This window comes from Hermetia illucens, chromosome 1 (assembly GCF_905115235.1).
Source record: "Hermetia illucens chromosome 1, iHerIll2.2.curated.20191125, whole genome shotgun sequence".
Taxonomy (NCBI): Eukaryota; Metazoa; Arthropoda; class Insecta; order Diptera; family Stratiomyidae; genus Hermetia; species Hermetia illucens.
The window spans coordinates 89,128,729-89,143,825 of NC_051849.1; the positions used below are offsets into that span (position 1 = coordinate 89,128,729).

General features: G+C 41.6%; 1 protein-coding gene across 1 annotated transcript in view; it reads right to left on the bottom strand.

Annotated features, from left to right (window-relative positions):
• Positions 1-5,696: 5,696 nt before the first annotated feature.
• The window catches only part of LOC119647015 (ras-related protein Rab-23), a 130,922-nt gene continuing 121,521 nt past the window's right edge, over positions 5,697-15,097 (bottom strand). Inside the window, exons 6-9 of the mRNA XM_038047754.1 lie at positions 6,774-6,936; positions 6,529-6,608; positions 6,173-6,339; positions 5,697-5,989 (exon numbers count right to left, since the gene is read on the bottom strand). Coding sequence (XP_037903682.1) covers positions 5,883-5,989; positions 6,173-6,339; positions 6,529-6,608; positions 6,774-6,936 — 517 coding nt within the window. The 3' untranslated portion in view covers positions 5,697-5,882. The remainder of the gene's footprint in view (positions 5,990-6,172; positions 6,340-6,528; positions 6,609-6,773; positions 6,937-15,097) is intronic.

Below are 15,097 nucleotides of genomic sequence, written 5' to 3' on the forward strand. Positions count from 1 at the left end.
TGCGATTTAAATGTGCTTGCAATGCATATCTATTGTACGTGGTATTCTGTTTTATTGAGATCTCAATTACGCGATGCCAATTATATACATAATACTATTATTGGTTGATTATGTTAAATAAAGTAATTTCAACCAAAAAAATGTAATTTTTGTTTTTTTCCTTCGTCGTGTTACAAGTTGTGCTGAACTTTAGCTAATGACTCGGTCAGCAAATCGTTTCATTTCCCCCGACTCACCAGATTCTCCTGAGAATACAATGTTAGCATTCCATCGATCAAGATCTGGCTGACTGCAAAATTGTGGAAGCGAAACGATGAACGAAAAAGATTGAAAACTCTACTGACAATGGTGAACGACTGGTCAGGGAGCGGAGCTGTCTCAGATCGCATCAACTGTTCACCGCATCAGGATGAATTTGCACTTGGTCGCAAATCTTTTGATGGTCATGATGACGAGCAGAGTGTGAAGAGTTAGAAGAAACATTTCACCACGGTTTTTAGCCGCATTACATCCGGGGAAATTCTGCATCTTCTGGATGCAGTGGTCAGTCACCGCAATATGTAGATAGGGACTGTCCCTCCAAGCAGAAGAGAAATATCGGTCATCAACGCTCTAAGCCGCATGACAGTGTTCCCACAGATTCCATTCATATGGAATGCGAGACCTTTCCAATAGAGTTGGAGAAGGAGATTATCGTTAAGATTCCAGATAAGGGAAATCGTCTAGAGTGCGGCAGTTGGAGGTGCTTCTTCAATCTCCTCTAATAATCCTCGAATGCATTAAGGGGGTATTCCGTGTAAAGGAATTCTTTTTGTTTTTTTTGGAAATTTTTTGTGAAGAACTGGATAAAGATACAAATACCACTCACCATAGATTTATTAATATCTTGAGCGTGTATAGTAATTTTTCCAGCCCGATTGCTTAGTTCGTTATTGAAATACATAGTAATTTAAACAGCCATCTCCAAAGAAAGGTGTTTTTCTGCTGCCACGTTAGAGGGCGCTGCGATCATCTTAGAGAAAAAAGTGAATGGCATTTCAACGTACAGACTTAACTACAGCTATCGGCATAAATCTGGCATGTGGCTTATCACGTGTTTAACACTATAATTTCCGAACAACTCCGAATATCAAAAAATCACTTTGCCCATATATTCTCCACTATATCTAGATATAATTGATGCCAAAAAAAAAATTCGATTCAGCGAATCCGACACACAGGATGACCCTCTCAAGGATCCTGGATGATTGACGAGCAGTTGGGTAGTCCTTTGATTACTTCAAAAATCGTTCAGAAATGTAGAAATCGATTGAATTCTGTTCCTAGATTCAATACGGTGGAATTACTCTGGGTACTCGGTCAGTGTGGGGTTTGTGGGAAATGAAATCTCGGATGCTTTAGCAGAAGAGGGTTGGATTTCACTCATACGTGGACCAGCAATTGGGCTGTTGTCAATAGCATTGGCTGTTATCAAAAATTGGGAACAAGTTTCTCCTAATGACAAGTGGCAGAGCCTTAATGCTGCTAAACACACCAACTTTTTCTGACAAACCAAACAAACACTGCACAGTTTATCCTGTCGAAAAGTAGGAAGACTTGCAGAGTGGGCATTCTGACAGGCGACAATTCATTAGCTGGCTTATGTTCAAAATAATGATTCTTCAAGATGATGCGTGTCCATCCTGTAATGAGGAAGCGGGATCCACGGAACATTTTTTTTCTTTGTGATTGTGCGACTAATGGACGCATCAGACCTCAGATTTTTGGTGCTGATGTGCTAAAGCTGCAGCGGGCAGCATCACATCCACTAACGGAAATTCTGCGATATATAAACGAATCCAGGATATTCTGTTAGACGGGGGAATAGAGTGTAATGGACCACCAGGGACTGAGTGCTCAGCGGCTTTGTCTCTCCCCCCCACTTTAAACACACACATGGGTATGATTAACGAGTTATGAACCACATATAGGGGTACGGCAATCATCCAGAACTTCGTTAATAACAGCCGGATTTCGACCAAACTTTCTATGATATATATTGTGATCTATATTGCTGTATTTCTAGTGCCAATGTAGAGAGTGAATTTCAAAAAAATTTAGTGAAATACTATTTTTAACTTCATTTGAGCAGATATCTGTATCGAAGTTGTGTTATGGCCTAGGTGTCATACAAGGATTCTATTTTGTTTTTTTTCAGAATTTCGGCTGGGTAGTTTGTGCTCTCTTAATTTGGGTGACCTCTTTCTGACTCCCTCCCTTCCAGAATTTGTAATGCTAACCAAAGACGACGCTGCCATTGGAACCATGAACCGCTGGAGCCGATGGAGTTATAACCAAACTCGTTAAATATGGTGGTGACCAACTACACCAAGCAGTTTATCGATTTACGCTGAAGATTTGGGACGAGTCAATACCTGATGATTGCCAGACATCTGTCCCATTTACAACACTCCCCACGTATTCGAGGAGGATCAGACTCTGGTCTGCAAGGGAATCATCTGAAGTGCTTCATACTACGAAGCCTTCCCGTAGGGAACCATGATGGCCATATGAGGGCGTATATTCCAGGAGAATTCCTGAGTGATATGCTGTTGATGCAGTCAATTGCGGTTGGTCTTCTCCTCCTTATGTTAACATAAGTGTGGTTGGGCCCATGTCGCAAGCAGCGCTTATTGCGGGTTCAGACGAGGAGTTGCGCTTTACAACTTGGATGCCTTAGCCCTTAGCTGCGGCAGAGATGTTAGATAGGCTTCGTATCTACCGGTATGAATACTATTCCGTATGGGTGAATATTATGAACCTCCAATAATTTGTAGAAAAAGAAAACATGGCACACCTTACCTTAAGTGGAGAGATGGTAAAGCGAGAGTGCTAGGCAGCTAGTAAGGATAGGCAAGGAAGAGATCAACGAATTGAAAAAAACACAGGCAGATGTTATATGCTTACTCCTTCACTGATCTTTTCCGAACATTATCGAACTGAAGATTAATACCAATTAAATCAAAATCGTTAATTTGACAAATAGGTTCTTCCTATCTGTTGCATACGTTGAGCGATTTGAATAATTCGTAGTTTTTAAGCTGGGGGCTTAAGTCGGATCAATACACCCTCGCTATTTGTTTGGACATATAGTCGTCCCAATGTTCTATCTGTGGTGCTACATGGGTAAGATTTTGAAAGTGACTAACAATGTCATGCAAGAACTTTAAGCACTTGCCCTGATTCTAGGATACGTCATTGTGGTGGGACTGGAACAGTAAAACAGAATAAGTTGTGATGAACAATTTATAATCTTCGCTTTCCATACAGTGTGATGCGAAATATCTTGGACCAGTACTCTCAGTTAACGGTGAACTACGTCATGAAATTGCTTCAGGTATAAGTGCAAGCTGGATGTAGCGGTGGTCCATAATTGGCGTCCTTTGCGATCGGCGTGTTAATGAATGTATCATATTGAAAATCTACCCACCATGATTCGACCTTCACGGTTTTGAATGTTGGGCTGCCACAAAAGACAGTAACCGACATTAATGAAGACGAGGACGTTGCCGTGATCAGTAGCATAATACGCTATGATAATCTCCGAAACAAGGATATTCTCAATCGATATAATGGTAGATAGCGATTTTGGAACCTTTCAACTTCGTCCTGATTAAGCTTTTTTTTTTGGTAGGGTAGGTGAATGCATTATGCACATAGTGTTGGACTTCCGATTCGGTAGGTCGTCGGACTACCAACTAAACACCTCCCCATCGTCAGAAAGCTAGCCTGGAACCGTTTGTCACATTATTTCGGGCTAGTCCCCGAACTTTCCTGCCTTGCGGAGCCTTCAAATCAGGGAATTCCTTTCACCAACGGGAGGGGAGGGGAGGAAGGGAACTGTCAGTTCAAGGAACCCCCTGCTTTCCGGCTCTCCCACCGGTCGAACTCTATGTTTTTACCAACAAGAAGGGTCCGAACGTAATAGGCAACACGGCTCCAACTGTCAGCACTCCTCAGCATCTCTTCGACAATGTTGTCTGGAGAGAGATCCCCTGTGTTTAAAAAGAGTTGCTGATGAACCCCATCCCACCTTCCACAAGAAAAAAAGTGTCCAATCTTGTGCAGGTAAGACTGAAAACTTCCATGCCCACTTAAAAATTGGGTAAGGAAATATTCAGTCTCACCGTGCTTCCGATTCAACCTAAGTTGCTGATGAGCCGCGCAGTCCATCTGCCTCTAGTTTCATTTTTCTACGAGAGTTGCCCCTCGTCTAGAGTGCTTTGCCATTCTTCCGCGAACAACCACCTCCCTTGGCTCATCTCCCTTCCGCTTGTATATGGCTTGACGCTCCTTAGCAAGAAGGGCAACGGGAATCACTTCCGCGATCACCATCACGGCCGGTTCAGTGGCAGTGCGGTACGCAGACGCCACCTGCAAAGCTCTCCGTCTCTATACTTGCGCGAGACGTTTACGATATACCTCCTTGTTAAGAGCATCTGCATTGAACTCATCAGGAGACGTCACCTACTAGACGTAGGACCCCCAATGTTTGCCATTAGTCTACTTAACGCCGAAACTCCAGCTGAAGCCTTGTTCGCTGCTGCTTTGATTTGCTCAAAAAAGCTCATTTTTGAGTCAAGAGTCAACCGGAGGTACTTTACCGCTGATTTCAATTCGATTATCGACTCGCCGAACGATATGGGACGCAGGGCCGGAATTCTCCTTTTAATCTGCATGACTACTTTGGTTTTTTCCAGTGCAAGGTTCAAACCATGAGTAGTCATCCGTTCGCTTACCCATCGCATCAACATGCCGAGTCTGCTTTGCGCCTGTTCGACAGTGCGTCCAGCAAGCCGCATAGCCGACTAGGCGCGACTCTTCTGGCATGTCGAGTTTAAGCAGACTGTGATAGGTAGCGTTTCAGAGGTCCGGCCCTAGGATGGATCCCTGTGCTACCCCCCGATGTGACCACCATTCTCGTTTGACCCTCTAGTGTCTCATAGAGCAGGGAGCGGTTCCTCAATATCCGTAAGAGATAATTCGGCACGTATATTGTATTGTCTAGTGTGCCTAGAATGTCTTTCCATCTTTCGGAATTAAAGGCGTTTCTGACGTCAAGTGTTACGAGCAGCACCGCCCGTTGAGTTCGGCAACTATATGCCTCTGCTCATCGACCGGCGTCCACGACTTGCATGACAGCATCAATTGTGGATCTCCCTGCTCTAAAACCAAACTGCCGGGGACATAAATCTACGGCAGCGCATATCGCTTCAGTGAGTCTACTTCTGATAAGCTTTCCGAGCACTTTCCCAGCAGTGTTAAGCATGCATAGTGGGCCGTATGAAGACGGCAATTCGGGGTCACCTTTCCCTTTATGGATCAGCGCAAGCCTCGCCACCTTCCAACGAGCAGGGAAAATGCCCTCTTTCAGGCAAGTGTTGAATGCGCCGAGCAGTAGGTCTGGTCGGTGTTGGAATACCAGTTTGTATACCTCTGCTGGGCCAGGTTAAGCTTACGATCGATAGAAGCGGCGATCCTGATATGGGCGAGCTGGTCACTTACTGAATGCAGCGCAGGCAAAAGAAGAAGAAGTGTCTCTCTTGCTATAAAGGCAGTGATGATTGAGTGGGTTCTCCGTTTTTGATTGCTTTTCCATCATCATTCATGAAAGTATTACAAAACGGAAAATGATTGATTTTTAAAAGGAATATCATTTTTTTTTATTTTCTTTTTGAATTTATAGCAAACATTTTACATAAGGCGTTCATTGAATTATTTTACAAAAAACTATCGTAATTAATAGTTATAACTTCTATTAGGTAAACTTAGGCTACAGAGTAAAATACAAATACAAAATGACTTCAAATTATATATTAGTCCTATAACGGAGACGTTCAGTTCTATACAATTCGACATTTTTTCAGCACAGCTTTCTTTTTCGATGATTTTTTCGCGGGTCGTAAAATTATCGTTCCATTTGATTTCGTAAATGTTGGACTGAAAGCACCTGTAAATAGAATTTGCATATTAATGATGAATCAACGTTTGGCTTAATTGGTATCATAGTAGAAGATTAAGGTAGTTTTATGGGTGTCCGTTTTGTCAAGGGAGTTCTACGTTCACTTAAATGATTGAAATTAAATTTAACAGCAGAGAGCAAGGGGTGGTAGATGTCTGTATTAGGACTTACTTATCGCTGGTTGACCAGTTGGCACTATAGTGTTGTATGACTGTGTCATGATTTGGTGACATTTTGTAGCCAAGTAACGGAATACCGAAGCCACATTTACATCTTCCTTCACTGAAGTCCTAATTAACCGGCATCCTAAGTTCCTGGAGAGAGTTTCTGCTTCCTCACTGTAAAATTAATAAATTTGATGAGAAAATTACTGTAGCCTTCGTTATTATATTGTCGGAGTCAAAAAGTAGAATCAGTGAAATTCAGATCTTAATGAGAGGCGGAATTGCAATTCGAGATGATTACATCTGCGTTAAATTGCTATAAGTGCGGCTGGAAAGTGCACTTTCTATCAATAGTCAACTTACGGCGACACAACAGCTTGGTCCATTAAGTCAATTTTGTTTTGAACTACCACCGTCGGTATCTCTCCACATTCATTTTCGACCTGCAATCAGAGAATAGTAAATGCAATGAGAAGGATACATGCAAGCGGTTCTACGCATGTGGAACTAATTCACTTTGATGAACATTCAACTTGGAAACGAATCACGGCGAATACATTTTGCTATTCTAAATGTGTGCAATTATTTCAAATTTAACGTCCCCATACCTTCATTTTCCAGTCTTTGATGGCCTCGAAAGACATTCGATCCGTTGTGCTAAATGTTAAAACACAAGCCTGTGCCCCTCTGTAGTATGCTTTGGTAATTGCGTCAAATTCTTCTTGTCCAGCCGTATCCCATAACATTATTCGAACATCTTCACCGTCAATTCTGTAAATTGGAAGTAATAAAAGTTATTGCAATTATTTCCAAACTTTAATAACGAGTTCAAATGATATATCGGCGATGTCGATGGGAAATTATAAAGTAATGGTGGATATTCCATATCAATTCTTCGATGAAATAAGACATTAAAGTTTTCATGCTGTACTCAGTTAATCGAAAAGAACGGAATAAAGTTAAGTTATACTCAGACACAGAATGTTGTCAACTGTGAAGTAGTAAAAGAAGAACGACATTCTTGCTTAAAAATGTTATCTTCGTGGTCAGAAAGGGCTCTCTTTAATATCCTTAAGAACTCTCTGGCTTAATGCTGCCGACAGGGAGGTTGGACTAGAATCACACATTTTCTCATGGAACGTGTGTTCATCGTAGTATACCCTGTTCCAATATAAGGCTGACGTCACTGCGTTTCAAGAAACGCATGGGACCAGTAAACCATGTGCTCGAATTAGGTTTCCTAGTCAGCTGAAAAGTGAAACCTGCTATTATCGGCTTTGAAAACATAAACCAACACTTATCCACTCTACGCTTGCAAGTCGAGGTTTGAAATATAAGCCCCGTTAATGTTCATGTTCCTTCAGAGGAGACTACAGATTCGGAGAAGAATACCTTCTGCAATATGACTCTCGAGGCCTTTCACCAGCAATAATGGTCTAAGACAAGGGAATCAACTATTATGCAGCCTTTTCAGTCCTGGAAAAAGTGATGCGTGATACTGATGTTAATGCAAGAGGCACTATTCTCTTTGAGTCCACCCAACTAGGGGTCTATACTGACGATATTAACATCATGGGTAAAAGGACGTGAATTGTACAAATTGCTTTCATCCGGCAGAAAGATTTATGATTTTATGTCTAAAGCTTATCTGCTTATCATCATAAAGGCAAGCTGAAATATTGCAATATATTGTCTCTATCTCTCTCCTCCAAATTAAACAAACATTACTACGGAAAAAATGCATATTGTGAACAGGAGCAATGTAATCTTAGAAAATAAATTGCTCGGCCCTTTAAATATGCCATCCTCCAAGAGTCCTGTCTATTTTGAGTGCAATTTACTGTCAAATATTGCTATTCTTATCAAAGGCCAAGCAGCGATCAAGGAACTTAGGTCCAACCAGTTAAACTCTAAACTGGTATGGGAATGCCTTCCCGTTTAGCTTGTCCAACAAGGTCTGGATACTCTGGATTCCAGGCCATGTTGGGTTGGAAGCCAATGAGACAGCGGACGAATTAGCCAACAAGGGAGCAGGGACGTCTTTACACGGGCCAGAACCATTTTGTGGAATCGGAAACGGTTTCATGGCTATGACATTAGAAAATGAAGAGGAATGGTTGTGGGAACTATACTGGGCGGGCCTACTAGGAATGAAGCAGTCCAGGGTGTTTATTGGGGGATACGAACCCATGCGAAACAAGGATTGCTTATACCCCAACAAAAAGAACTTCCGAATCATAGTGGGAATTCTTATTGGTTACTGTCGGCTAAAATATCACCTAGCGAAACTAGGGATATATATCTACGGACACTGCCTGCAGGTTCTGCGCGGAGTGTGGCACTTGTGCAAATTAGGTCGAGGCATCTGGGAGAACAATTAATACCAGCTGCAAAGTTGAAAGATTAAGCTTAAAGGCTTGCCTGATTGCTATGATTAATAGGTATACTATAACCAGCAAAAGGGGCACAACAGTTTGGTATTAATCACCATGGAATCATGAATTCTGTCAATGGACTCTATCTAGGTAACTGTTATTTGTGAAAAAATGAAATGAGAGTATACTCTCTAGTATTTCACCCCGTTCCTTTTACATCGTAATATATTCTGGCACAATAGTCCTAATTGGCCTAAGTTCCTTCGTGACATAGAGGATTATTTTGGGCATAACCTATAACTACAATTTTAAAAACGGACAACGGAACGTCAGAATATCGGACGCTGGACTTTTCGTGCATAAACGTTTTGTATTCAACTTGTGTAGGAACTTTCTATGCACGTTTCCCATTCATACACAGCTAGAAAATCAAAATATTCCCTGATGTCTGCAAACTGCAACTCCGACGTGCATATGAGTTCACTTTATATGATGATGGCGTCATTGGAGTGAAACACAAAACTTTGATATTCTGTAACTTTGTTAATAATAGCTTCCTTTCCTTCAAGGCTTTCAAAAATTGTGTACTATATTATTATCTATAATTGTACTAAATTTTGTGCTTCTAAGATGTACCTAAGGAGGTTTACGAGTAATCTTCTTTTAAAATATGGTAATATGCTATTATTAACTTTATTTGAGCTGATATTGTCATGTGAGGTATTTTGAGGACTAGCTTTTTTATAGATACATCACTGTGATTTTTTTCAGATTTTTCGCCTGGACAGGTTTTGAGAGCGAGACCTGTTTCACTTTTTGAAGCTCATATTTTGAGTCCTTATTCCACGTGTTTCACCCAATATCAGAAATATGATCATTTTCGAGTAAGTACTAACTGAGCCCTTGCATTTGATACCCCACATATTCTGAACAAAGATTGCACCCAAATTTTGCATATATGGAGAGCCCAATCCAACATGAAATAGTGCAACTCGTCGCCTGTCTAGCGCTTCTCAGACCACATTTTCTCACCAAATTTCGTGACGATAGCTCCAGCCGTTTGAATTGATTTTAATAAGGTTTTGTTTGATACAAAACCTTAAAAGGCCTTATACCCATGTTTGCAATGAATATTTCAATTTATAATAATAATCGTTGGCGCAACAATCCATGTTGGATCAGGGCCTTGAAGTGTGTTAGAGCACTTCATTCAAGACCGTAACAGTACACTAGGAGGCAATGTGGTCAGCATTGCGCTTTCAATTTAGGAGAAAATATTTTTGTTCATTTAAAAAAAGCGCCCATACTACGACTTTATTCTCAAAGGGAATATTATTCTGAATGCATTAGAAACAATATCCCGATGTTTGTTTTGGGGTTTGTGACTATTTGATATCAACTTTGTTAAAGCCTACCGTGTATCGCAGACCAGAGTACCACAGTGATGAAAGCCTGAAGTTTCTGGGTAAGAGTGACGAACGCTTTCGTGGTGCTGCCCCTATGTAGTATATGCAGCCCAAATAGGACGCTGACGCGGACCACCATCAACTTGAGGTTGGTGTTGAGATAGTTTTCTTGATTTTGGACAATGGAGGCATACTTTGCACTTTTAATGCGTTGGATGACAATGGGTTTCATAACACTGTCGGTAGAAACAACACTCTCTAGATATATAAATTTTTTCGATGATATCGATATTCTGCATTATTACGTGCAGAATTCAATTCAATTCAATTTAATTTGGATCTTGCAGGAGTTTTAGGGAATATGTCGCGTGGAAACTCGTCAAGACTGACGATGAATTCTTTCTGATTCGGAGGAGCAGACCTCATCCGCTTGGTGTTAATTTCACCCATGAAAAACGGAATTCCACTGGATTTTATACCAATGAAGTACTTCTTCAACGTACTAACCTATTTGATCATCGTGGATGAGAAAGCTATCGTTGACGTCCTTCACAGGCTATTTGCAAGTTCACGGCAGCTTCTGATTTCCTGACTAGTGCAATGGTGAAACTCTTTTTGTCACGGCATATGTTACGCTTGTTAACTCTACTCAGATAATATGCTATCTATCATGAAAGAATGGAAGCGAGGTGTTGATTACCGCAAGTTTATTCGGTCCATTGGACTCGATTACGCCGCCTAACGGAATATCCCGGATTCATTTATGTATCGCAGGATTTCCGTTAAGGATATGATGCATCCCGCTGCAGTTGTAGCACATCAGCAGCAAAAATCTGATGTCTGATGCGTCCATAGGCAAGACACTCATATAGAAAATGTTTCGTGGAATCTGCTTCCTTATTACAGGATGAATACGTATCATCTTGGAGAATTCCTATTCTTAACATATGCCCAGTAGTGAGTTATGGCCTGTTAGAATGCCCACAATATTTCTGCAGATTTTCCTGCTTTTCGACAGGATAAACTTTGCCGTAACCAAACAAGGTTTTGACAGGAAAAGTTTGGTGTGTTTAGCAGCATTAATGCTCTGTCACCTGCCATTAGGGGAAGCTTGTTCTCAGTTTTCGATAGCAGCATTAGTGAATGCTGATTTCGTTGCCGGGATGGGGAAAGGTAGGTATGTAGGTATCAGTACGCCGTTCTGATGCCACAAACTCCTAAGACCGTGACTGCTGTTATGAGTGCAAGGTGGTAGAGTCGAGCCAGCTCATATCTTCATAGCCAGCCCGTAGCATTTACGTAGGAAAGCAGTTGTCCCACCGTGCAGCTAGAAATCGCTCAGAGGTCCCCAAAGAATGGTTTACTTAGTGTCCGTAGCCTGACTCTAGCTAGAGCTTGCAAGAAAGTGCCTGAGGGTTTCACCCTCTTCTCAGTGTAGGGCGTGCCGAGCCTTGTTGTATGGTCCCCTATAGGCCAGTGCCCCGTCCAAACCGCTGTAACCTTGTATGCATTTGCATGCGTCTGGCACAGGAGCTCTCGTAATCCAGTTTTGTTATAAGCGGGCCAAATCTTCTTTGACCAGGTGGTGAGCCAGGCCGCGGCTGCTAATTAGTATGAGCAGATTCGACAGACTTCCAGTATCGTCAATAGTCGTGTTTTAGGATGGGACACACCGCAGCTGTGTACCTCCAGAGAACCATCCTCGGGTGGAGACCACAGGCATAAGGGGCTACACACGCTTTCTTAACCTGCAGTTAGGGGATGGGGGAGATTGAACTCTCTTTTGCTAAAGCATCTGAGAGTTTATTTCTCCTTACACCACAATGACCGGGTACCCAGAGTAGTTCCATCGTAATGAATCTAGAAACAGAGTTCAATCGATTTCTCCATTCCTGAACGATTTTTGAAGTGATCAGAGGGCCGCTCAACTCCCTCATTGCAGCGTGGCTATCGTTACAGATTGCGACGCGCCTTCCCTATAACCGCTCATCAATCATCCAAGTTGTCGCTCTCATAGACTTCAGCCTCCGAAGGGAAACGCTTTTATAAGGGCGCACAGTCAAACGCCCCTTCAATGTCCACGAACACCCCATTGAGGACTCGCCTTTCAGAGTTGCGTCCTCTATCTTTGAAACCAAAGAGTGAAAAGACTCACAGGACTTTCCACGCTGGTGAGCATGATGGTTTTCATTTAATGGGTGCGAGCTCAACGTCTCGTGAATGTAACACTCAACCAATTTCTCCAGACATTTTAGCGAAAATGATGTTAACCTGAGTTGTCTGAAGTTCTTTGGATTTGAAAAGCCATCTTCCCCAGGATTAGCTTACCTTATTACCTTACCTTAACGTAGCCCTGAGCAAGACATCCTCGAAAAATATTTCCTAGCAGTTGCTGTAAGTGCTCTATAATCTTGCTTAGTATCGCTGGATAGATGCCGTCTATGCCAAGTGCTTTTAAGTGTTCAAAGAATAGAACAGCACCTCTTGCCTTTTTCTTGGCAACAACCGCTCTTGCGGTGTCCCAATTTCCCTTGCAACACTTTCATGTTGAAAGGTTCACAGAATCTGTCCCACTTCTGAGACCTGTTCTCCTGGGTGGTGTTTATATAGACTCAAATCTGGAGTTCGTGGAAGTCCCATCTGGTTTTCTAAGAGAGCTCAACTTGGCCGACTGTTCCTTATTGGAGGCTTTGCAGAGCCTGGAAGTCTTTCTTTCATCCCTCAATTCTTCACAGTATGCTCTAAAGGACTCTCGTTTCGAAAGTTACACGAGCCTCTTATATATACGCTGTGAGTTCCGGAAGTTTAACCAGTCTTCATTCCTATTGCTTTTGCAAGCACAATTTAGAAATAGTCGAGTTGTTTTGCAGTTCTTTGCAGTTCTTGGTTCCACCATGGAACCGTTTTACCGCTTTGGCGTCGAAAAATAGGAGAAGCATCTTCAAAGCGCACATTCAGAGTTTCCAATTGATCTTTTATCGTCAAAAGGAGGATTTAGTCACCTAGAGAGCTTCACCTTGTTGGCAAGAAGTATATTGAACCATTTTCCCAGGATTCCGTCTTTGTATTATATACTGTTCAGTTGCAATAGTCAGACTAAATCCTAAGGAGCAGTGATCTGAGAGTGAGAGATCATCTAGCACTCGTCAGGCTCTAATCAACTCTAACAACTTTGAAGTACAGATTTTTAGCTCAATTACTTCACTTCTCCTTGGCCCCACGGACGTAGGGGCACATCATCATCAGACCAGCTCGTCTTTTTTTTCAGCCTTTGTCCCGTTCACAAGCGAAGTCGGCTCGTCTAGAAATCTCGGCTAGGCTCGGCTAGAAATTCACACTGATTACTTTGAGATGAATACGTTAACTCGAAGATTATTGATCGACAACAGCTTGATGTAAACTCACTGTGTTAATTGATGAATTCATGAGTCGCAACATATTGCTTCAATAAGTCCTTATATAGATTTTGCAAGTTGAATTCAAAGTTTCCCAAACCAGAATTTTCCAAACTAATTTCAGGACTTTCCAAACCAATTTCAGACTTTTCCAAATCCATTTCAGATTTTCCCATTTCAAATTCAGACTTCTTCATTTCCAATTTGGATTTTTTTCTCAATATTTTCAATTCATTCACTTTGACTACCTTTTAACCAAATTTTTACAGCTGGATAAAAAATTTAGGCTTCCCCTTAATTTTCTATCATTATTTGCTTTAATGAACCGGTCTGAGAATATAATGGCCCAAAGGCATCCTCTTGAACGGGTGAGTGTCTGAAAGTAATAGTAATGCCATAATTTAAACTTAACTTTAATCTTAAACTGAGGGAAATCATCTCGATTGGCGAGAGACATTAATGAGTTTCCACAGGAAACGGCGGAATTAACTGTAGTCACAAGTACAGAATTTGTATAGAGAAGTCATGAAAAAAACCAGCAGATTGAGGGAATTACATTTTTTACTATGGTTCATTAAAACAACGATAGAACTTTTGGTGAGCCGTTCAGATTCCGCCTATCTTTATCTGGTGGTAAAAAGTTGGCATAGAACTTTATAATAAAATATTGAAAAACTTCTGAGTTGGGAATGGAAAAGCCTGAATTTGAAATAAAAAATTCTCAAAATGGTTTGGGAAAAGTTTAAAATTAGTTTTGAAAAGTTGTCAAACTAGTTTGGAAAATGTTGAATTGGAGTTAAAAATTCTGAATGGGACTTGCGAAACCTATATATCAACAACAAACGTTGTTGTAAGGTTACTTTTGAATCATGTCAGCTATTGCATTTAATGACTGCAAACGTTCAAGGAAGATAAAGAGGCGTCTTAGTTCCAGTAGGATAGTTCTTCCGGCGGATAAGAATATGAATAGTTGACACTGACTTTAACTCAATAGTTAAGATTGGCCTGAACTTTGAAGTCGATGCCAAACGACTAAAAGGCCGACCGAAATGCCAATGGTTCGATACCTAGACCTAGGAAAAGAGGTATGCTCAGAAGCTGGGCTAAGGTGGGCAGTGAAAACTACTGAAATCACCCGGAGTAGATGGCATTTTCCCAGCACTAATCAAGAGAGGCCTAGGAATCATCTTAGAGTCTCTTCTGAGGGTGGTAAGGGGAAGCATAGCACTGGGATATATATCAAGGGCATGGACGCGGCCAAAAAGTGGTCTTTATTCCGAAAGGGGGTAAAAAGGATCCTTTCTACCCAAAATCTTTCAGATCAATTTGCTTGACATCGTTCGTACTCAAAACGGTAAAGTAGATCATAGACAACTATATCAAAATGAACGTTCTAAAGCGTAATCCCCTACATCACTATCAATACGCTTACCGGGCAGGACGGTAAACTGAAACTGCTCTGTATCAGCCGACAGATATACTACGGGATGCCATAGAAACAAAGGAAATAGCACTGGGTGCGTTCTTGGACATCGAAAGAGCATTCGACAACACATCGCAAATAGATACAAGATGCCCTGGGCCACAAGGGAGTGGGACACACCCTGGCTTTCTGGATGGGCAAAATGCTAGAAAGTAGGCAAATAGAAGTACCGACATGTACAAATTCTATTGTCATGAACACTACTCAAGGTTGTCTACATGGCGGGGTACTATCGCCGCTTATGTGGAGTATGGTAGTGGACGAACCCTTAGA